General features: G+C 42.3%; 1 protein-coding gene across 1 annotated transcript; it reads left to right on the top strand.

Moving 5' to 3' along the window:
• The first annotated feature begins 6,025 nt into the window (after positions 1-6,025).
• Positions 6,026-23,347, top strand: LRPAP1 (LDL receptor related protein associated protein 1). The gene is made up of 8 exons (XM_073342635.2): positions 6,026-6,270; positions 13,787-13,931; positions 14,217-14,341; positions 15,695-15,815; positions 16,855-17,013; positions 18,217-18,299; positions 21,201-21,377; positions 22,556-23,347. The coding sequence occupies exons 1-8, from the start codon at positions 6,091-6,093 to the stop codon at positions 22,619-22,621; spliced, it is 1,056 nt and encodes a 351-aa protein (XP_073198736.1). The 5' UTR covers positions 6,026-6,090; the 3' UTR covers positions 22,622-23,347.
• The last annotated feature ends 1,158 nt before the right edge of the window (positions 23,348-24,505 follow it).

A 24,505-nucleotide genomic window follows, 5' to 3' on the forward strand; every position in this document is an offset into this window, starting at 1 on the left:
AATAAATATAGGATCTTCTTATTTTGTTCCTTGTGAACCTGTCTCTCTAATTCCTGTTGCTACAACAACTTCAAAATCCCATGGCAACAAAATTCATACAATCTAGAACACAGGGACCCATTCAAGAGAAATGATCTAGAAAAGGTTTTAACATCGATGGCGTTATTCCCAGTTTGCACCAATTTGTAAATGAGATCAGGATCTCGGCCCCAGTGAGTTCCTGAGCACTGGTGCAGAGTTTCTAAGCAATTCCTCACTAATGTCAATGGGAGCTGAGGGCACTATATTTCAAGAAGTGCTCAGTACCTTGTAAGATCAGTCCATAACTGTCTGAGAAGAGACTTTGTTGCGCTCAAGTTGTTTGTTTTTTTTTCTGTAACTTTTACCTGTGAAAATCAAAAGTAGCTCTTCTGGAGTAGATGAGTTACACCAGTGTAAAGCTAATGTGTAGGTGACAGGAATCATCCCCTGGGAATCTATAGAACTGCTGATGGATCTCTGGTGTAAACAAAAAGCTACAGTAATTTCAAGCTCCATTAGAAACAGATTTTTAAAAATCTTCGAAGGAAGCATCTGAAACTATGGAAAGGGAACAAAATTAAAAGTCAAAACACTTAACTGTATATGTTTAAATATAAATACCATGAAGACAAGAAACTATCCCCAACCCAAAAATTCTGAACCTTGATATGTGGATACATACTCATCAAATATCACACTGAGCATACATACATATGCAATAGCTGTAACAATATCTCCCACACAGCTGAATGCAAAAAGGACCTCAGATGCCACAGTGATGAGCACAGTGTAAAGATAGGTATCTAAGGTGTTTAAGCCTTGGTCCTAATTTTGAAGCCATTAACAGGCCAGATATCAGCTACAGTAAAGACTTCATCTCTAAACTGCCAAGACAATAGCTGTCCTCTGTTCTAATGAAGATCAATACACACTGGACAAAGTGCAAAAGAGTCAGAGATAAAAGATTTTTGGCCAAAAGTAACAGGCTATGGAAATGAATTTTCCAGAGGAGATTAGACTAATCCAGATTTTGGTTATCTATCGGTCACACTGAAATAGCTTCCTTTTTGATACAGGTTTTCCATCAGAACCAGATGAATGTTTTCAACAAGAAACACCTCCCTGCTTCTCCCCAACACCCGCTACCAACAAAAAAGCCCTACCCCAAATTAAGATTTCTGTAATTAGAAAAGGGAGAAAAGAACTAAAGATTCCATGAAGTTCACTAGGGACCTTTATTAACCTGCAAAGCGCTCAGACACTATACAGAGATGTGCCGGAACAATAGCCCAAGAAAAAGTAGACAGTGGCTATATCATGTATATCTATACCCAACGAGAGACTGCTGAATTGGAATTAATTTGCAAACTGGACACCATTAAATTAGGCTTGAATAAAGACTGGGAGTGGATGGGTCATTACACAAAGTAAAACTATTTCCCCATGCTTATTTCCCCTCCCCCCTACTGTTACTCTCACCTTCTTGTCAACTGTTGGAAATGGGCCATCCTGATTATCACTACAAAAGGTTTTTTTCTCCTGCTGATAATAGCTCACCTTAATTGATCACTCTCATTATAGTGCGTACATCTTCCTACTGTATTTTTCACTGCATGCATCCGATGAAGTGGGTTTTAGCCCACAAAAGCTTCTGCTCAAATAAATTTGTTAGGCTCTAAGGTGCCACAAGTACTCCTCGCTCTTTTTGCTGACACAGACTAACACAGCTACCGCTCTGAAACGTATATCTATATCTATCTCTATAATCTATCGAGATAGATGATAGATATGCTGCAAATAAACAGTGATCATATTACCTTTGTGACTCCAGCCTCACCCATACACACTACATATGCTGAAGAAATTCTCCTTTGCTATTTGACAACATTTAGCTTTGCTGCTCTTTTGACATGTTCACAAATGGCACATTTGGATGTGTAATTGCCGTTGATGTCTGTGTTTATGAAGTGGATCAGTTGAGGGCATGTGTTGCAGTCTTTCTAAGCAGTTTCGTAGTGTGATTTTCACATTTGGAACTTTTAATTTCACGCATCACAGTTTCACTATCTCTTCAGAAAAACAGTTAGAGCATTTAATAATGTTTTGCCAGATGTATTAAAGAACTGATGAAAATTCGATGTATAAATATTTACTAGTTGTAGACTGGCTAGTGTCTTTAAAAATCAACACAGCACCACAGGTCTTGCAGACTGTATTCTAATTGCAAAGTATGGATGCTGAAAATGCCACGGGCCCTTTTGCAGGGCTTTACAAAAGAAAAGTTGGAATGAAGGACATTTTATTAGCTCCTGTGAAAAATTTGAGACATGCAAGGACTACTTGAAGAGGAGGCAGATTCAAGGGTGAATCAGATTTGGTAAAATAGAAACCAATCCATACCCAGTCCATCCCTTGTACGGAACCTAAAATGAATACTGTTGTTATTGCTAAAAGAAAAGCTCCGTTGACACTGTCCTGAATAAGATCTGCTTGAAAATATTATTCAAGTCGCTGAACATAAGCTTCAAAGTCTTCCTCTTTTTCATTAAACTGGAACCCTTCCATTGTACCATTAGACTTTCTTCTTCCTTTCTTTTAATCAGGAAATATGTTCACTTTCTCTGACCTCTTTCCTGTTTTGCAATCCTATGTTCCTTACAGATTTCTCTCATAAGTAACTTTCTGTGTCTAAACTGAGACACAAAAAGATAACTGCCCCGACAGCAGCCAGAGAGTTGCCTATATATTTAAAGGCACAGAACGACACCTTCTGCTAACCCTAACATTGTCCTGTTGTCATTTTAACTGGGGAGTCCAGTGGGACTTACAGAAGGCTGACAGGCTGGCCCTACCACCACAACTTCTCTATGTACTTATATGGCCATATTAGCTGATTCATGAATTTTTCAAACTGATCAAACATCACTGAATTTATCTTCGAAACATCCCTGTGACTGAGTTAGGGAAGTATTATCAACCTCCAATTTGCTGATGAGACATAGTTGCCAACATTTTTAAACACAAATACAAGGGATAAATTTCTAAATAAGCCTGGGGGGTTTAAGGCCTGCTTAACACTCAGCCACCTGGGGTTTTAAGTGCATCCTGATGAACTGTACATGCTAACTATATGAATAATCAGTTGTCAAGGCCTGAAAACTGATGCAGTTTTCAACCCATTCTTGTTGTCATGTAGTTTTGCCCCATATAGCAGCATGTTCCTATGTTACTCATAGCCATCCTTCTCCCAGCCAACCAGAGGTCAGCAACATGTCTATACATGGACACAAGTGTCCGTGGTAAAAATTCTGAGGTCCATGGTAATCTTTAAAAAAATTGAATGAATGAATGACATCCTCCCACACCACCCCACAACATCCATCACTAAGTACGGTAATTTTGTCAAGTGTCTGTCATGCAACATGGTGGTGCCGACCCCTGCAGCCAACCCAGACTTCTTCCACAGGGTGTCTGGGTGATGGCCCTAGCCCCCACTGGTATTTTCAGGAGGTGAAAGCAACCCTGCTGCCCCACCTCTGGAAATTTCAGGGTTAGGATGGAGGGCCTCTAAGCTCTTCCCCACTCTTTCTAGCTGCCTTCCCCAAGCCCTTTGTCTCCTCACTTTGTACCCATCTTGAGATCCCCATTTACCCATGTGTGGCTGTCAGGGTGGCTAAGGAACCCAGAAAACCTTGTTGGATAAGAAGGGGCAGTGGTCAGACCTGATATCTCTCCTCCTTCCCTGCACGGGGAATGATATGGCTAATGCCCTCTGAATAGTCAAGGAGAGGGTTGAAGGCCCTTAGCCGCCCCTCCGTGAGGCAGCAAATGGTAAGTGTGGGCTTTGGGAAGGAGGGAGCTTGCTGTACCCAAAGAGTATTGGAGGGTGCAGAACTGAAGCACTGTCATAAGAACAGATATTTCCACAAGATTTCTGCCATTTCTGTTGGGGTGCTGGAATCAAGAGACAACAGCACAGGCTAGAATCATAGAATAGAATCATAGAATATCAGAGTTGGAAGGGACCTCAGGAGGTCATCTAGTCCAACCCCCTGCTCAAAGCAGGACCAATTCCCATCTAAATCATCCCAGCCAGGGCTTTGTCAAGCCTGACCTTAAAAACTTCTGAGGAAAGAGATTCCACCACCTCCCTAGGTAACGCATTCCAGTGTTTCACCACCCTCCTAGTGAAAAAGCTTTTCCTAATATCCAACCTAAACCTCCCCCACTGCAACTTGAGACCATTACTCCTTCTTCTGTCATCCGGTACCACTTAGAACAGTCTAGATCCATCGTCTTTGGAACCCCCTTTCAGGTAGTTGAAAGCAGCTATCAAATCCCCCCTCATTCTTCTCTTCTGCAGACTAAACAATCCCAGTTCCCTCAGCCTCTCCTCATAAGTCATGTGTTCCAATCCCCTAATCATTTTTCTTGCCCTCCGCTGGACGTTTTCCAATTTTTCCACATCCTTCTTGTAGTGTGGGGCCCAAAACTGGACACAGTACTCCAGATGAGGCCTCACCAATGTCGAACAGAGGGGAACGATCACGTCCCTCGATCTGCTGGCAATGCCCCTACTTATACATCCCAAAATACCATTGGCCTTCTTGGCAAGAACGGCACACTGTTGACTCATATCCAGCTTCTCGTCCACTGTAACCCCTAGGTCCTTTTCTGCAGAACTGCTGCCTAGCCATTCGGTCCCTAGTCTGTAGCAGTGCACGGGATTCTTCCGTCCTAAGTGCAGGACTCTGCACTTGTCCTTGTTGAACCTCATCAGACTTCTTTTGGCCCAATCCTCTAATTTGTCTAGGGCCCTCTGTATCCTATCCCTTCCCTCCAGCATATCTACCTCTCCTCCCAGTTTAGTGTCATCTGCAAACTTGCTGGGGGTGCAATGCACACCATCCTCCAGATCATTTATGAAGACATTGAACTAAACCGGCCCGAGGACCGACCCTTGGGGCACTCCACTTGATACCGGCTGCCAACTAGACATAGAGATTTGTGATTTATGGATTTTAAGGGCAGATTGGACCATTTTGATCACCTAGTCTGACCTGTGTAACAGGCTAGCGAACCTTTCCCATTAGGTTGTGCAGTATATAATATGTTTTTTTTTTTCATTTATTGATATAATAACCCAGGTTCTGCATGAGTTTTGACCACACACTTTAAAAACCCAAACCTAAATGCTGACGCACAGATCAGGAGTTGGATATTGCTCAATCCCCCCCAAGAACTGGATCTTGCCTTACACTTTGTGTATGATGCTTTTCTTTATAAAACAAATCCAAGCTGATTACTTAGATACCTAAAAAGGTGCTCTCAGTAGGGTAACTGCAGCCTGCATTTTCCTGCTATGATTCAGGCTCTCCCTACAAAATTTGCTCAAAAGTGAAAAACAAAAACTTTTTCTTTTTTGTATGTTCTATATTTAAGCGGCTGACTGATACTGAAATAGCAAACATCATTGCACAATGAATGCTGTGCCTGCAGAAAGCTGCATTGTCAGCTCACTCACAGGAGCGCTGGTTGAATAATTAGGGCCTTAATAAAAAGAAAAGGAGTACTTGTCGCACCTTAGAGACTAACAAATTTATTAGAGCATAAGCTTTCGTGGGCTACAGCCCACTTCATCGGATGCATGCAGTGGAAAATACAGTGGGGAGATTTATATACATAGAGAACATGAAACAATGGGTGTTACCATACACACTGTAAGGAGAGTGATCAGTTGTGGTGAGCTGTTACCAGGAGGAGACGGAACAAACAAAAACAAACAGGCAAACAAAAACCTTTTGTGGGGATCATCAAAGATGGGCCATTTAGGTTTCTTTCAGCCTCCCATCAGCCCCCGTGGAGTTCCCGTGTGTAACGCATTCTGGGTCTTGTAGTGCGGGTTTGTAAGGATTCCCTGGGGATGGATCACTGGTCAACACGGGGAACTACAATGACCACGGTGCATTTTGGAGCGCTGCATCGTGGGGGTTGTAGTTTTCCTCCTCTCCAGGCCGGCTGCTTGCTTGGGTGACGCTCTGCCGCAGCAAGAGGAGGCGTGGGGGGACGATGTCTGCCGTTTGGGAGCTGCTGGCTCTGAGCGCCTCGCTGCTGCTGGTTGTCTCGGGGCAGGGGGGTAAATACACCAGGGAGGCGAATGAGGCTGCTACAGCCGGCAGCCCGAAGCGCCAGGAGGCCGGGGAGTTCAGGGTGGTGAAGCTGAACCAGATTTGGGAGAAAGCGCAGCGGGTGAGTCGCTAATTCGCTTCCTTGCAGCTGCATCGTGGAGGGGTCAGGCTGCCTGTGCCTGGCAGCAGAGAGCAGCTATTTCAAAGCCCCCTGTCTGAAGCTGGGCCGCTGCAGCCGTCTTTGAAGATCAGGCCACTTTTGTTCAGCTTCCTAGAGGGGCTGAACCGCGGCAGCTCCCATTGAGGGGGATTTGCGGGTGCACTTCTGCCAATCGGAGGATTTAGATGCCTAAATATGGATTGTGGGCCCTACCTTTAGGCGCCAGGCTTTAAAAATATTGGCCCAAATGCCGGAGAAAGGTTAACTGTAAGGTATGGTGGCCCTCAGTATATTTGGTGGTGGTCTGAACAAGTACGACTGCTTCTGAGTCTTTCTCTGGGATTGCTGAAATGTGGGGCAAACTGCACCTGATGTTGACTTAATATGTGATGTGGGCTATTGGGTACCGGATAAAGGACCAAGCTGTCTCCCTGTGCACCCCCACCTCCCTTGGGAACTTTCATTTATTATGTCAGAGCTGTGTACAATTTTCATCTGGGACACACCAGCCTCTGCAGGAGATTCTGTGTAACTGTGTTTGTAGGAGAGATCTGGCAATGCCCACAGGTGCTTTCACTAAGAAGCAACCCCATCCAGTGTGTAACATCATCTGAAAAAAAGTCGAGGTCTTTTATGATCTGGGAGCAGGAGTTTTGGTGCAACAGTGCTTAAAGCGCACCTCAGCGACCCAGCCCAAGTGTGACTGACTGATTGCCTGGTCTGTGACCCCTTCCTACACTGGCCCTACACCTTCGTCAATTCAGAGCAAAAACTTCACTCCTGGGTTTCCTGTGAAAGGTTTGTGTGAGCCTTCTTCCTACATTGAGCTCTACATTGTGAGCTTTGGTGACCATGGCCTTTCTGACCATTTATTAGAAGTAGCTGAAAATAAAGAGCTCTGTGATTTTGCATCGGGGTGGGTGTTGCAATTCAGTACTGCATCACACAGCCATGTGTTGTCATTCAGCTGAGTAGTGCTGAATTATTCAGTGGTGACCAGTTCCTCCCAATTTTCCAGAAATAAGGTTGATCTAATATGGCTAATCCCAGTTATCCCTAGAACTTATACACACTTAACCTGTAATACTTATCAGAGGGATCTCAATGCAAGGGCTCCCTTTATCCAGGGCCTGATTTTACACCAGAGATAGGCAAAATACATCCCGCAGGCTGGATTCGGCCCGGTTAACATTTCTGTCTGGCCTGCCATGACTAACATTTCTGTCCGGTCTCCTCTGTCCCCTTGCGATCTCTTGAGTCCGGGCCACTAAAAGTGCAGAGGCGCAGCGGGGCGCTTAGGCAGGCTGCCTGCCTGTCGTGGCCCCACGCTGCTCCCGGAAGTGGCTGGCTGCTGCTCTCTGTACGCCCCTATGCGCTGCCCCCGCCTCCAACACTGTCCTCACAGCTCCCATTGGCCAGAAACTGGCCAATGGAAGCTTTGGGGGCAGTGCTTGCAGGGGTGGGCAGTACACTGCCTGAGCCTGGCTGCGCCACTGGCCAGGAGCCACCTGTGGTAAGCACTTCCTGGCCAGAGCCTGCACCTCGCACCCCCTCCCGCACCCTTGTCCCAGCCCGAAGCCCCCTCCTGCAACAAATTCCCTCCCAGACCCCGCACCCCCTCCATTAATATAGTAGAAATGTGTGGCCCGTGATGACTTACCAAAATTTGTGAAGTGGCCCCCCTGCAAAAATAATTGCCCACCCCTGTTCTACACCCATTGAAGTTAATGACAAATTTTCCATTGACTGTAGTTAGTTCTTAAAGAACCCTTTGTGCTTTTGTTTTTGCAGATCAAATAGGTCTAATATCATCCGCTATTGAATGGTCCCATCATGAGCTTTAAATCCTAAGAAACAATAGGTTCCAAAGTCTAGCATGATATTGTGTTGTGAAGTCCATTGAGTTCCATTCTTTAATCAGAACCACCTTGCTTTTGCTGCTGTGGGTAATGATTACAATTGAGCCTAGTAATCTTTGATATGACATTGTAATGTTTCTCAGATTCTCTGATGATGGTTCCCAATGTTGTCAATTAACAATATTAAACATTAGAAAGGAGCAAATAATCTGGGACTTGACAGCTTAATTATAAACCTCTTCTGATCAACTTTCATTGCTAGCTACACTCAACTCTTGGTACCATTTGCTGGCGTTACAGTCAGTCAGTAAGGTTCCACATATGTGCACCTTACCCCCTTGCAATGTTTTAGGTGATAACATCCTTGGGCCTGTGTGAGATTAACTTCAAATAGAAGCAGTGCTTTGAGTACTAGTTTTATCTGCTCTCTTTTCAGTATCCAGCATTTAATAGGTTCTTGCACTTCATCCATCACTGTGATATAAGAACAGACCAGGCAAAAGAATTCTACAGAAGTTTTGGCAAATTTGAAAGGCTTTACCCTCCTCTTATGTTTTTTAATGGTCCAGGTATCGTTTTCTGAATTTCCCATTAAATTATGTTCTAAATTCGATTTCTATCTTGAAATGGGAAAATTTCAGAAACAGAACATTACAATTTTGGAAAAAACCCACTGTTGTGACTAAGATAATAATCAAAAATTACTCAGCACCAATACAAGACATGAAAAATGGACACCACAAACATGTTTGCTTGTTGTTTGCAGGAAAAAACAGGTTTAAATATTGTATGTAAAGTTTCCATTAAAAAAAAAAACTTAAAAAGAAAGCAATTAAAAAAAAAAGTTTGCAGGAAAAATTCAGTGTTTGAAATAATATCCGATTTCTATGAAACTTCTTCATTTGCAAATTCCAGTTTTGTCTCTCCTTAAGCTTAAAGTTTGTAACTTGTTTACCAGCCATGTGCCATATGTAGTGGCAATAAATCAGGCGTCTAACTGTGGACAAGGCAGTCAATCCTTTATTAACTAGAAAATGTGTGCCTAATGACAAGGTATATGTTTAAAGGTTTTATTGCAACAATTTTGAGAATCCTTGAGAATTAAATCAGTTTGCTGTGTGAATTATTTCTAGTGTGTTCTGTTAGTTCTGCATGAAAGAAAAATTAACCAACACCAGTGTAAGGTTAAATATTAGCGGAGTGTGGGGGAACTCAGTACCCACTTTACTTTTACAGCCAATTGTATAGAAGCTGTCGAGAAGCCTGTGTATGAGACTGTAGTCATGACTGAGCTGTTAAGGTTCAGGCCTAATTGAGCGAGCTGCTAAGCAATGTGGCCCCAGACCAGCAAAGTACCTAGGCTGTGATGTGCCTTCCTCTTCAAAAAAGCATCTAAGCATGTGTTAAATTCTCACTGGCTGCATGTGCTTAAATGCTTTGCTGAACAGGGACAGGCCACACACATAAGAACCCTGCTGAATTTAAGCCTGTGAATAGTCCTATTGAAGTGAATGGCATAGAAGTCAATAGGACGACTCATGCTCTTAACTCTGGGATCGGGGCCAGAGAGCTCAATATCTTGCAGGATTGAGACCTTAAGGCTTAACTGTTTTTCTAACTACTCTAGGTTTTAGAGTAAACTAAGGTCCTGATTCAGCAAAGCGCTTACACACATTTAACTTTAAGCAAGTTAGTAGTCCTTGTGTGCCATTGAATTCAAAAGGGCAATTCATGCTTAGATTGAAAATTGTGCTTTGCTGTGTTGGAGACAGACTTAATGGCATATTAAAATAGACAATTCAGAACAGTTCTAAATGCTGTGAGCTGCCTCTTTGAAGTTACCCTTAGATAACCTGTTTACTCCAAAGTGAATTTCTGGGTCTTACAAGTGCCATTTGCTTGTTTGTTCTTAAAAAATATAAGTTTCGTTTCATTAATGAGAAGTTAGAGAATATTTCTAAAACACACTGGTTGATATCTTGATGTTTTGAAATAGTTTCTCACTGTCTGTGGAACAAACCTTGTGAAACTGGAACAAACCAGTTTCTGGGTGTAGATTTGGTGCATCTATTTTTCATTTGTTTCCATTATATAGCCATTAGTCTGATTGTGTTAACAAATAACTTTCACTCAGTAAGTTATTTTATGACAGATGGGTCCAAGCTTCCAAGTTCAGAAGTGGAACCAAACTTTCCAAAAGACGGTGTGCTAGATTAGCAGAGGTAAAATGATGGAGAAAACTCAGATGGGACCTCACTAAAGCCAAGCTGCTAAAGTGTTTTTTTTTTACCTCACTTCCCCTTCATCTTCCACATCCCCTTCTTGCACAATGCACCTCTCCCCCGGGACTATTAAGTAAATGCAAACATTAATACTAGTGTATTATTTGATTACTCCAATTTCAAGTGACAGAAATCTGGAATTTCAAAAGCTGTGGTTCCTATTATAGCAATCTGGATTCAGTGACAATGCACATCAGTAATTATTCCTATTCCTGGGTGTGGGGTTGTTTTTGTTTTTTTGGTTAAATATATACAACAACATTTTCAAGTTAATCCTCTAAAAGCCTTACATTTTTAATTTCTTCATGGTTATGGCCGTGATATCTCATCCTTTCACAGATCCAAGGCTAGAAAAGACCTTTCTGATCATCTATTCTGACCTCCTGCACTGCACAGACCATAGAACTTCCCCAAAAGAATTCCTAGAGCATATCTTTTATAAAAGTATACAATATTGATTTAAAAATTGTCATTGATGGAGAATCCACCACAATTCTTGGTAAATTATTCCAATGGTTAATTTCTCTAACCATTAAAAATTTATGACTTTTTTCCAGACTGAATTTGTCTAACTCTTAACTTCTAGCCATTGGATCATGTTACAGTGTTCTCTACTAGATTGAAGAGCCTATGATTAAATATTTGTTACTCATTTAAATACTTATAGACTGTGATCAAGTCACCCCTTCACCTTCTCTTTGTTCAGCTAAGCAGATTGAGCTCTCTGAGTCGGTCACTATAAGGCATGTTTTCTAATCCTTTAATCATTCTTCTGGCTCTTCTCTGGACCCTCTCCAATATATCAACATCCTTCTTGAATTGTGGGCAACATCCTTCATGAATTGAGGGCCACAGTAGTCCAGTAGCACTCGCACCAGTCCCAAATATAGAGGTAAAATAACCTCTCTCCTCCTACTTAGGATTCCCCTGTTTATACATCCCAGGATTGCATTAGCTCTTTGGCCACAGAGTCACAAAGGGAGCTCATGTTCAGCTGATTATCTACCATGATCCCCAAATCTTTTTCAGAGTCACTGCTTCCCAGGATAGAATTCCCTATCCTGTAAAGTTTGGCCTACATTCTTTGTTCCTAGAGGTATACATTTACATTTAGTCATAGTAAAACACACATTGTTTGCTTGCTCCCAGTGTACCAAGTAATCCAGATCACTTGGAATCAGTGAGGAGAATAGATCACTTATTTATCACTCCCCCAATGTTTGTCATCTGAAAACTTTATCAGTGATTATTTTATGTTTTCTTCCAGGTCACTGATAAAAATGTTCAATAACGTAGTGAAGCTATCAGGTTAGTTCGTCAGGATCTATTTTCCACAAAACCATGTTGATTTACATTAATTATATTACCATCCTTTAATTCTTTATTAATCGAGTCCTATATCAGCCACTGCATTATCTTGCCCAGGATTGATTACGGGCTTGTAATTACTTGGGTCATCCCGTTTACGCTTTTAAATATTGGCACAACATTAGCTTTCTTCCAGTCTTCTGGAACTTCCCCAGAGCTCCAAGACTTACTGAAAATCAACATGAATGGTCCAGTGAGCTCTTCATCCAGCTCTTTTAAAACTCTTGGATGTGAGTTATCTGGACCTACTGATTTAAAAATCTATATGTTCTATTAATGCAGTACCAGGAGAACTTCCATAGCTGCTCATAATTATTATGTTGAATATTAACCATATTTTGTTGGGATAGAAACATTTACCTGGAACATTTTGCAACTCAATCACTATACAAATCTCTTAGTGCATTAGAACCAGAAAATGAAATTGACTAATTGTCCAAGATGAAGAAATGGGGGCAGATTAAAGGAACAATAAATGAAATTAGATATTTCAAAATCTTTGTTTTAATAATGTGCAGTATCAGTAACAGATAAGTAATACAGTAACTTTTTTAAAACAGTAACTCCTCACTTAAAGTCATCCCGGTTAACGTTGTTTCATTGTTATGTTGCTGATCAATTAGAGAACATGCTCATTTAAAATTGTGCAGTGCTCCCTTATAACATTGTTTGGCAGCTGCCTGCTTTGTCCACTGCTTGCAGAGAGAGCAGCCCTTCGCAGCTAGCTGGTGGAGGTTTGGAGCCAGGGTAGATCGGTAGTCCCCATATCAGCTCCCCACACCCCTAAGCTCCCTGTGTGACAGCCACCCAGAAGGCTATCAATTGCCAGCAGTTCAGCTGTCCCTCTCCCCACTGCCGTGTGCTGCTCCTGTCCTCTGCCTCTGCTCCTGGGAGCCTCCTGCTTGCTGTGCAGGTTGAGGGGGGAAGAAGGGAGTTAATGTCATGGTGTCCCCCTGCTCCTGCCCCCCGCTTACCCCATCTCTGTTGAGCAGTGGGGAACACGACAGGGCTCAGGAAAGAGGGAGCCTGCTGGCAGCAGCTGCTGTCTCAACTTGCTGATATACTTAAAAAGGCAATGTACTTAAAGGGGCAATGCACATCTCTCTCTCTCTCTCTCTCTCTCTCTCTCTCTCTCATACATGGTGTGTGTGTCTCTGTCTCTGTCTGCCATGCTGTCTCCTCTCCCTCCATTTGTGCTGCCTTGTAGAGTGTGAGGCTACATTAACAACAATGTGTTAACCCTTGAGGGCTCAGCTGAGTGCTAGTTCATCATTTAGCAGTAAGGCATTCCCTGGGAAATATCCCACCCTCTGACTCCACCACCTCAACCAAGCTTCACAATCATCATTGCTGTGTATAGTATTAAATTATTTGTTTAAAACTTAAACTTATATATAATATCATCTTTTGTCTGGTGAAAAAAATTTCCGGTGAACCTAACCCCCCCTCCCGCCCTTTACATTCATTCTTATGGGGAAATTGGATTCGCTCAACATTGTTTCGCTTAAAGTTGCTTTTTTCAGGAACATAACTACAACGTTAAGCAAGAAGTTACTGTATTATGATGTCCCATTAAAAGTTCACCTGCTTTCCTTCCCTCCCCAACCAAAGCTGAAGAGAGTTAATTTCTCATTCCAATTTATGTAAAGCTTAATGCCAGCAGGAGATACTTTTTTTTACCCACATGTGGCCAGTGCTGCTGTTACAGAAATGGTTGGGGGTCTGAGGAACAGAGGAAGCTTTAGCATATAGATGTTAAAGGCCAATGGGGACATCATACAAGGAGTTTATTTGTACAGTGTCTAGCACACTGAGGTCCCTGTGCTCTGACTGACACTGTCCTATTTCAGTGGAATATCAAATATTGTTTTCTATGCCAGTCTAGCTTCAGAGGTAACTTTGCAGCTGTGTATGCACATGCATGTGATTACAAGACAACTAACCAAAGCATTTCTGTGTTCTCATTAGCTTCATCTATCGGCTGTAAAACTGGCAGAGCTACATAGTGACCTCAAAATACAAGAAAAGGATGAGCTGAGCTGGAAAAAGCTGAAGGCTGAAGGGCTGGATGAAGATGGAGAAAAAGAAGCCAAACTTAGACGCAATTTAAATGGTAAGGAATAACTTCGCTGAAGAGGCCAGAATTGTCACGCAGTTACCTAAAGTCTGGATCTTAAAGCATGACGCCCTGCTGCCTGAACTAAAAGACCCAGCTCTGTTAGCCAAAGCTAGAGCTGGCTCATCCACCTCTATATGTGGCTCTGCTACCAATAGAGGAAGATAGAATACCTCACTGAGTGGGCATGGATTCCGCAGACTCTCAGGAAAGCGGTTCCAGGGGGGGTTAAAGGGTTCTAATGTTCTATTGGTTCTAATGTTTCTTGTTTTTCACTTACAGTAATTATGACTAAATATGGAATGAATGGAAAGAAAGATGCCCAATTAGTAGATACCAATTACATCAAAGATGGCACAGAAAGTGATGTGCTAGATGATCCAAGACTGGAGAAATTATGGAGCAAGGTGTGTTTAATTTCTGGGTATTTCAGTGTAAGAAGAAAATCTTCATTCAAGTGTGTATTTAAGTTTTCTAGAAACCCCTGCCTTGGACTGAGAAGCTTTAGAACGCTGTTTCCAAACACTGGGCCAAGTGCTATGATATGCTGAGTGCCCTCACCTTCCATCAAAATTATTGGGCATTGAGGGTACTTCTCTTCTCAGAGGATCTGATCCATTGTACCTTTTACACCCTCTATATATGGGTGAAATCTTGATCACAGTGAAGTTAATGGGAGTTTTGCTAATGACTTTACAGGGACCAGGATTTCACTCTGCATGAACATTCAGGAATACAGCTGTGTATCTTGGGTTTTGTTTTGTTTAAATGGCTAAATTTAATTAGAAATATTTCCTAGAATTATTTCAAAAAACAATGTTAAGGGTTTTTTTTAACTTGAAAATCCCACCTTGTAGTGTTTGCAAGTGAAACCTTCCAGAGTTTATGCTGGTGCCTGAAAACAAGAACTACTCCAGTTTGGGTAGTTATAACAGACTGGAAGAACCTGCAAAAAGGAAATAATTAGTAAAAAGTAGATTTTTTTTAAAAAAAATTCTTTGCTTTATCAATCTACAGTGGTATAAGTAAAACAGCAAAGGAAGTTTGTTTTGTTATTTTTTTTTAATAAAATCAAATTCAACCTGTCAGTGCCCTTCTTTGAGAAATAGTAAAAAAAAAAAAAAAAAAACTTGGAAGTATTCCCCAAACAAAATTTGAGCCTCTGGCTCTGTACAAATATCAAAAGACTTCACTTTTAACCTGTGGGAAGAAAAATAGAGCAACATCCATCCCTCTGCCAGGGAAGCAAATCGGGTGCCTCTCTAACGGCAAATAGCTAGGGACATGACACACAGTACGATATTTACTTGCCAATAGAATGAGAGCTCTTGAATAGATTTTCTCATGTGTTAGTCTAAATCTCTAGTGGAAACAAACACTATACGTTCAGCCATGCAGTTCATGTCTCTCACATCGATACCTGATTGCTTCCTAAGGAATGTGTGTGACAGGGATATTAGGCTCTACAATAATTCAAATAATAATAAATAACAATTTTCATCATGTCTATGGTAGGTGAGATCCTGGCCTCATTAAAGTTAATGGCAAAGCTCCCGTTGAATTCAGTGAGGCCAGGATTTCACCCCATGTCTATGTTCTGCCCTAATACCAGCACATTGAGACAGAAAACGAAGGACCTAATCCATTTTTTTTTTAAAAATGTGAAGGGAATTTTATTTGGCAAGTGAGTGTATGTAACATCACTTGGCCTGTGAAATTAAAAAGGATTATAGCGTCTATCTCATTCATATTTCTTTCAGGCCAAGACCTCTGGGAAGTTTTCCGATCAGGAGCTGGATAAACTGTGGCGGGAATTTAAGCATCACAAAGAAAAGATTCACGAATATAATATCCTGCTAGAGACTGTGAGCAGAACAGAAGGTGTCTGAATGTTCGTCTGATGTTTCCAGTGCAGTGCAGCCCTCTCTCTGCCAATCGCTCAGTTGTTTGAAAGTATCTTTAAAACCCTAAAGATGGATTGTTGGGTTTATATTAGGATTGCTTTGCAGTTGCTGCCATTCAGAGATACTTGCAGGGCACAAGTCTGTATCCTCTGCCAGGAGTCTCTATAGCTAATGGAACCATTGCTGTTCTTTGTTTTATAATGCTTGCATGTGTTTCAGCGAGCAAGGAGATTGTCAGCTTAGCAAAATAAACTCATTATGGCTTTCGAGAAAATATCAGCAAGTGCTGAGCCCCTGTTGTAGCATTTGGGCCCTGAGCCAGTGGAATATAGGTCTGTGGAGGCACCCAATGTGCGGGGTGGCAGGCGGGGCGGAATCAGTTTCTGGGTTCTAGCTGAGGAGGAAGGATGGAGTTACGGCTAGAGCAATGAGGAGCCAGATTCTTCGCAGCTAAGGTCTGTGCTGGACCCAAGAGGACAGGAGCAAAGGTGGCTTTATGCCACCTTGTGCTACCTCCAGCTAAGACTACCAGAGGTCAGTTTGCTGCCTGGCACACCACACTGGCCAGGTTAGGACACCTCCTGAGGCTGCTCTAACTTATGCCTGGCTGCTGACAGACCCTCTGGGGCATTCCAGCAGCCTTTTTAGCAAAGACACAGAAATGTTCTGCCCATATTCCTGTTCTCTAGGGCAATGCTGTCGTGCTGCTGTAGGGATTTTTCAGGAAATAGGGCAGTAGAATTCTGGATCTTCTTATTGAAATTGTTGACCTGATTTATGTATTATGTACGATAAAATATTTCTGCACCACTTCTGTCCAAAGGACGTATATTGAGAAGTAAACTCTTAAAAATCAGTGTTATTAAAGTGTATTATTGATGCTAATTTGCTAGTGGCTCACGTGCTGATAAGATCTGAGCACCGACTGCTCCCTTCCAACTTTGTGGGATTTGCAAGTACTTCTGTCCTCTCTGGATTTGGCCTATTATGAATTAATGTTTGTATTTTGATAACAGAAATCCACAAAAATATGATCAACCCATCTGAAGAGGACCAGTTCAAAGAGGAAATCTTCCATGGCAAACACACAGAACTCAAAGACAAAATGCGAAGCATCAATCAAGGGTTTGATCGTTTACGTAAAGTCAGCCACCAGGGATATGACACAGCCAGTGGTATGATTCACTGTTTTACATTAATTTATAATCAGTTTTATGAGAAGTCAGTAGGCAAATAACCAGTTAGAATCCAAATGAGCCTTGTACAAAGTGCTGACAAACAGACATGGGATGTTTAAAGGGACGCACCAGCCTACTCTGTTTAAGTGCTGATTTTACAGACCAAGTGCCCTGTTTGTCGTCTACAGCAGTGGTTCTCAACCAACAGTCTGGGGCCCCCTGGGGGCGGGGGGGGTGCAAGCAGGTTCCAGGGGGTCCACCAAGCATGGCCAGTGTTAGAAATAGGGCAGGAAATAGGGGCCCACGGCAGAAAGCCAAAGCCCCACCGTATGGGGCTGAAGCCTGGGGCCCTGAGACCTGCCACCCGGGGCTAAAGCCAAAGCCTGAGCAACTTAGCTTCTCTTGTGGCGTGGGGCCCCAGGCAATTGCCCTGCTTGCTACCCGCTAACGCCGGCCCTGGCTTTTATAGGCAGAAAAACAGTTGTTGGGGCACAGGTGAGCCATGGAGTTTTTATAGCGTGTTGGGGGGGCCTCAGAAAGAAAAAGGTTGAGAACTCCCTGTTCTACAGAGGCTCTTCATATAGGACAGGATTGCTTCCATTCCTTGTGTCTACCATTGTCCCTGAAAATGACCTGGAGGTTTGGCTCTGATTCTCTTCAAATCTGCATGTTTCCCAGAGATCCATGGAGGCACAGGGCCTACTCTGTAGAGACCGTATTCATTCCCTTTTGGCTACTCAGAGCCTTTCTGCAGCATGGCTCCTATAGATGCCATGCTGCTAGAGCTGCCCCAGTGGCTGCTGCCCCGGAACATCCCCTTTCGGGGAAGGAAGTTTTTTTCACAATGGAGCACTGATTCTGATTGTACCCTCTAGGCGTTATTACAATACAAAAAATAAATCCTAATCATCATTAGGGGAAACCATCACCATTTCTGGATCCCCATGGAGGGTTAAATGCAGGGAATAGGATGAATGCTTTGGTTTTGTTTTTTAAAGGTCCCATATCTACCATACTAAAAATCTAAGTAAAATATTAGGATTTGGCCTCCATCTAGGTTGACCTGCTCAGTAATGCAATACTGGTGTGTGCGTGTTTGTCAAGCCATGTGGGTGTTGCTGTTAGTTAGTCATGTTAACATGGTATCAAATATTAACAACTTAAAGATTAAAATAATTATGTTTGTGTCTGTTGGTTTAGAATTTGAAGAACCCAGAGTGATTGACTTATGGGACATGGCCAAATCAGCCAACTTTACTGAGAAAGAACTCGAATCATTTCGGGTAAGATAGAATTTAGATAAGGGTGTTCTCTTCAATATTAAGAAACTCTGTGTGCACTACATTCAGGGTATGGTAATGTACCCTTTTCCCTTCTGTTATTCTTCACTCACCATGATCAAGAGACAAACTTGCAAACACTAAAGCGTATGTGTAACTTTACTTATGTGAATAGTTCCATGGTCTGTCGTGGAACTACACAGGAGTAAAGTTACGCATGCACCTAACTGTTGGTAAGATTGGACCTTTATTTTGTGCAAACAGATCACCTCTCCAGTCATCATCTTCTAATCCCCAATTGTAATTAATGCTTTGAAAAATAATGGAAAGGATGGAAACTAAAGCCAAGAAACACCAGCTAGCTAACTTCCCCACCAGGTTGTTATTTTTCCCGTTGTGGGAGGGTTGCTCGTTGGTCATTTCACGGGAAGGAGCAGTGCACAGCTAACCCAGAGAGGCACAGTGCTCCTGTTTAGTATGAATGCCTTTTTTGAGAAATGAATTACTGTGGTGGTCGTGCTTGCATTTTTTTAGCTTTTTTAATGATGAAATTAAAAATATCTCTATTTAGTTTATACTATGCCTGGTTGTCCTGTTTCCCTGACTGCTTGGGGACAGCAATATCTTGCATTCGTGGCTGGAAGAACTGTGCCCTCTAAGTCTGCTTGTGAATTTTTATCTGTGTATTTATAAGGTCCCCATCATAACTCCCCTGGAAAGTATTACTGTGCCCACTTTACAGATGAGTAAGTGAGGCACAGAGAGATTAAACTACCTGCCTACGGTCATGTGCAAAATCTGGCAGAGCCTGTAATTGAATCCAGATCTCCAGAGTCAGTGTCCAGCCCACAAGACCATTCTTCCTTAGAAACATGGAGTCTGATTTCCACACTCAGTTAAACATGTTTTAATTACACTGACCTCCGTGAGCTGTGGATCAGGCGTACACAACAATGAGAGAGGTAGATCAGGCCCATGGCATCTGTCCCTTTTTCCACAAATAGGATCTAAAATAAGAATATGAAACCGTTTAGAAATAGACTGAATGTTTGGGCAGAAATCTTCCTTTAGGGAAATGCCATGCACCAGTGCTGAGATCTGCTGCTGTCAGCAGCACAGCACCTGCTGGAGTATCGTCGCAGAAAGAGGAAGGTAAGGATTACAGGGTGCACTTCGCTGACTTATAATGTGGGAAGAAGAGAGTTAAAGGTGGAAATTTGCTGAAATTCTTGTTTGAGTACTCAAAAGCTAACGCTAAGGTCAGGCCTTCATGTTTGTTATTTTTGCTGATCTCCTGTAGAGCAAACCATGCTAGGTTTTATAAGGAAAGGTGCTGCGTTGGCACATCATCCGAGGAAAATAGCTTGAACAGATTAGCAACTGCAGGCAAACCCAGTGCTAAAATACAGTGTGGCACGTAGTGTGTAAAACAGAGTAGAATGTTATAAAAGGCTAATCATTTCCCTCTGCAGTCAAACTGTTGAGAGGAAAGAGAGACCTCTGCTTCTAAAGCTGGAGAAGACCCATTAAAATGGCAAAGTTTTGTTTTGTTTTTTCCCACCAGATCAGAGTGAAAACTCTGCCAAGCGAGACGCAAGTCAAACTAGTGCCAAACATTGTTCAAGGGTATGTCTACAGTACAGCTGGGAGCAAGCCTCACCGCCCTGGTAGACAGACTTGTGTTAGCGGGGCTCTCACCAGCATGCTAAAAATAGCAGCGTGAACGTTGCAGCAGTAGCCGAGGCTTGGGCTTGCCACCGCACTTGGGGGTAAGGTTGGTTCCAGCTTGAGTGGCTAGCCTGGGCTTCCACTGGTGCCGCAACATCCACACAGACGAATACAGACTAACACGGCTGCTACTCTGAAACCTGTCAACATCCACACAGTCATTTTTAGCATGCTAGCACAGGTCTGTCTAGCCAGACTGGGAGGCTCGCTCCTAGCTGCAGTGTAGACATACCCTACGTGGCCTGCGTGAAATAAATGTGGTGGATTTCAGTCTGGTTCTTCATGCGCAGGTGTTACATCGCAGAGGGAACCATCACCATAATTGGCACAACAGTTGGCATTGCTGATCATGAGGGCAAGCCCCGAAAGTACATGGAGACTAAAGTTACTCTCAAACCGTGGTCCAGCAAGAGCCTAACTGGGTGTTTAGGGAAGCTTGCATTTTTGCTGCCTCTGCCACAGTATACAGGAGATCTTTTCTGTGGATAAATCTGAGATGTCACTGATGTCATAGAATCATAGAATATCAGGGTTGGAAGGGACCTCAGGAGGTCATCTAGTCCAACCCCCTGCTCAAAGCAGGACCAATCCCCAACTAAATCATCCCAGCCAGGGCTTTGTCAAGCCTGACCTTAAAAATATCTGAGGAAGGAGATTCCACCACCTCCCTAGGTGTCAACCTGGCCCCTTTCAGCAGTAGTCAAAGAGGTTCTCACTTTGTTCTATTCCAGGCACATCACTGCTTGTGGTAAAACAATAAAGCAAATCAGGGGATGGCTGGGCTGCCAATCAGAAAAGAGCTAAGTCTGAGCATTAAGGGCCTGATATTGAAAAGTGACCTCTGTAAGAATTGTGTCCGCAAAACACGCATTGTAGAAACGTATAGGCTTTTCTATGGTGCTTGTCACCATCGTATCATTGCGCCTCTCAGACATTAATGGCCTCTTGGAAGCCTGTGCAATAGATTGATGTTTGGATGCTTTCCTCCAGAGCTGAATTTCTGGATGGTTATGATGCTCCATTACCCCAGCGTTCTTAAGAAGCAGAGAGCTGTAAGGGCTTTCAGTGTGTGACGCTCATTAAAATAGCATTATGAATGTGCTGCAGGGAAAGAGAGGGAGGAAACCTCGGAAAGAAGACCACATTTAGCCCTGAAATGTGTATTAATTGTTCTAGGAGGAGCTGAAACACTTTGAAGCAAAAATTGAAAAACATCATCATTACCAGAAACAGCTAGAGATTTCCCATCAGAAACTGAAGCATGTGGAGGGAACGGGAGATAAAGATCATCTGAGCAGAAACAAAGAGAAATACATCATGCTAGAAGAAAAGACTAAAGAACTGGGATACAAGGTCTGTACAAATACGATGTGTTGTGAAGTTTCTGTATGCTCCCAGTGTAGGTTTAACTCTGTGCTAGAGGGAATTTGGATTTTCCTGTGCTTATTATCCATGCTATTGACTTATCCATTATTAGTCATCATTACAATCGTGATTTGAGGCCCTGTCATGAGGATCAGCCCACCTGAGACAGGGTCTTGTAAAGGAGAAGGAGCCAACTCAGACCCAGGTGGAAGTAATGAAATCCCATGATGGCTGGTTGGCAGCTAATTAGCTCAGGTGGAGCGGTTCCCAGAAACAGGAAGCTCCTGGGAAGAGGAGCTTGCAGGAGAGGCCTGGAGCAAGAGGCCTGGAAGGGACTATATGCTGCCCCAGAGGAGCTGCAGCTGACAGATCTCTACAGGACTCTGGCTCCAGGGAAGGATTCTTCCCAGCTAATGGTAATAGGCATGACTCCAGGGTAGGGGGATGCAAGCCAAGAGAATCCTGCTGGAGCTGGGAGGGAATGGATAAAGTAAGACTGACTCTGACTCCCAGCTAAGATGCTGGGGGGAAGACTTTCACTGGGTCTTTGGTTAATAAACTAGACCCCTCAGAATGGGAATTGTTCCTTATGTAGTCTTAGTGAACTTATTGATGACATTAGGGGAAACCCAGGCAGGCAGCATTTATGGTGCCACACTTGGCCAGAAGGGGGTGCTATAGGCAGGTACATCCTGTGACAGTTCCCATTTGATATTGAGGTACCATTGTGCTGGGCACTGTTCAAACACATAGTAAGGAACAGTCTCAGTCCTGCAGAATTTACAATCTGAGTAGACAAAACAAAAGGTGACAAGAGGAAATTAATATTGTCCCCATTTTAACTGAGGCAACTTTGTCCAGGGTTATACACAAGATGCCTGTAGGAGAGTTGGGCATGGAAGCCTGAGTCCCAGTCCAATGCCACAATACCATCCTTCTTGTCATATCAGGAAATCCTGATTCTAAATATCGAAAAAGTTCACAATTGCTATGATTGGGTAATAGGTTTGGCTTTCGGGAATAGTCTCATTCAATTGTAATTGTCAGTCATCAGGGAATGACCTTGTCCTTCTGCGGGTCTGTCAGGTGCCGTATATACCAATGGTAAAATGTCAATATGTAGCAGATTTCCTGATCACTTCGTGAATATGTTTTTGCTCTTTTAGGTAAAGAAGCATCTGCAAGACTTATCCAGTAGAATCTCAAGAGGTCTTCAACACAATGAACTCTGAATGTATTTTCCATGTTGTGAGATCAATATACCCAATAGATCACTTTTCCTGGGACTTATCAAATACCTAGAGAAGCAGATAATTAAATATTCAGCACCCAACATGATTGTCCTTTGTAAGGAATATATTTTCAGTCCTTTTACATTTTAGTCACTGAACTGATACTGTGATAGTCAAATTAAATGAATCACTTATAAATATACATTTAATTTGCACATCTTTTATCATTTAAACGTTGTATCTGCATCACATCAGCCTTTCAAATAATCATTCCAAAAATACAGTAGGTACTATATTTGAGAGCTCTGCTGTTTTTACTATTCGGGAAACTACATTTTCTTACCAATAAATCCATCCTGATCAATTAAACCAAAATTGAAATCAGTGGGACTACTGACCGATCTAACCCAAAGTACGTGTTTAAGGCAATGATGTTGCAAAGGCTTAATAGAAAGTTAGAATAATCTAAATGTACAGCCTAATCTAGTGCCCATTGAAGTAAACTGAAAGACTTTCACTGAATTCAGTAGACATTGAATCAGATCTTTACTGCAGATAATCTTATAGTGGATGAGTAAGAAGGGAAGAAGGGTTGGGGCCAATTCTTCCCAGTTTGTAATAGATTAATGAATATTTCAAAAGCTCCTGGATTTGTATAACTGTTTTTCACATTTGTTCAGAGAGTTTTTGTGACACTTAAATCATTAAAAACAAAAGGAGACATCAGTGAATTGTTTTTTTCTTCTCTCCTTTGGCTAAAGGTAATTCCAGCACTTTTGCTACATGCTGGAATTCATTTTGAGCATGCACATCATAATCCTTGTGGCAGTGGTTATTTTTTGCAGCAGAAGAATGTGTTTGTTTTGTATTTTGAATGTTTGGAAGGTGCTCTATACCAAAGTCACTTACTGGATATTATAAGTGATGCCTAGAGTTAAGGTTACCCCTGACATTCCAGTATAAGACCCTGTTTTCCATTTTTATAACTTTACCAAACTTCAACCATTTGGGTTTAAATTTTCCATTCAGGGTGTCTGCCTCTGCTTCAGATTTTTTTACGTTTCAGCTAAAACATTTCCTAGAACAAGGGCAAAGGAAAATATGGCTGCTAATAAGTTTGTACAGCCATTTTGCTGAGAAGCTCTAGCACTTACATGCTTCAGATCGGGGATTTTTGTTTGAATTATGTGCCGAAAGTAAACAATAGGGACACACATTGAATGATGAGAACAAAAAGAATTATTTGGTAGGTAAGCACCATCTATCCCTGTGCACTGAACAATTCAGGGGTCCAGTGGAAGGAACAGCATCTGATAATGCATATGCACAAGGGGGCTGAATTAAAGTGCTTGGCATCCTCAATTTTAGCATTTTGCGTATTTGACTTTGCAACCTTAGTGTTCTTTTAACATAGTAGAAGTGAGATCAAAAAAAAATATCCTAAATTCTAAAGAAATACAGTTGACCAATATAAACACAGACTCTCCCATCAAATACCTAGCATAAACTACTACAGGGAAAAGCCTGAGAAAAGAAATAGGTCTTTCACGCTATCCAGCAGACAAAGAGGGGAAGCAAATTCCAGGTTCAAGGGCAGTCCAGTCCAGTCCAGTCTGCAGGTCACAGAGATGTTAAGTCTGTATCCAAGAGAAATTATTTCATTTGTCTTACCAGACTATGGGAGTTCAAGTCAGCATGACAGTGCTCCTAGGTGTAAATGTTCATATACTACTAAACCATGAAGGTATCTTATGAAATGAGAGCCTGCAAAATTATGGATTAAATCCATTGACCAGTGGAGTCAGGATTTCACCGACACATTTAGTTGAAGCATAGTTAAATCATTATAAAGGGTCAATTCTACTGCCACTGAAGCCAAAGACC

This window comes from Lepidochelys kempii, chromosome 4, assembly GCF_965140285.1.
Source record: "Lepidochelys kempii isolate rLepKem1 chromosome 4, rLepKem1.hap1, whole genome shotgun sequence".
Lineage (NCBI taxonomy): Eukaryota > Metazoa > Chordata > Testudines > Cheloniidae > Lepidochelys > Lepidochelys kempii.

Coding starts and splice junctions, on each gene's coding strand:
- LRPAP1 (XM_073342635.2), top strand. CDS start 6,091: ATGTCTGCCGTTTGGGAGCTGCTGGCTCTGAGCGCCTCGCTGCTGCTG. Junction 18,300..21,200: donor AAGAACTCGAATCATTTCGG/GTAAGATAGAAT, acceptor TAATTGTTCTAG/GAGGAGCTGAAACACTTTGA. Junction 21,378..22,555: donor CTAAAGAACTGGGATACAAG/GTCTGTACAAAT, acceptor TTGCTCTTTTAG/GTAAAGAAGCATCTGCAAGA.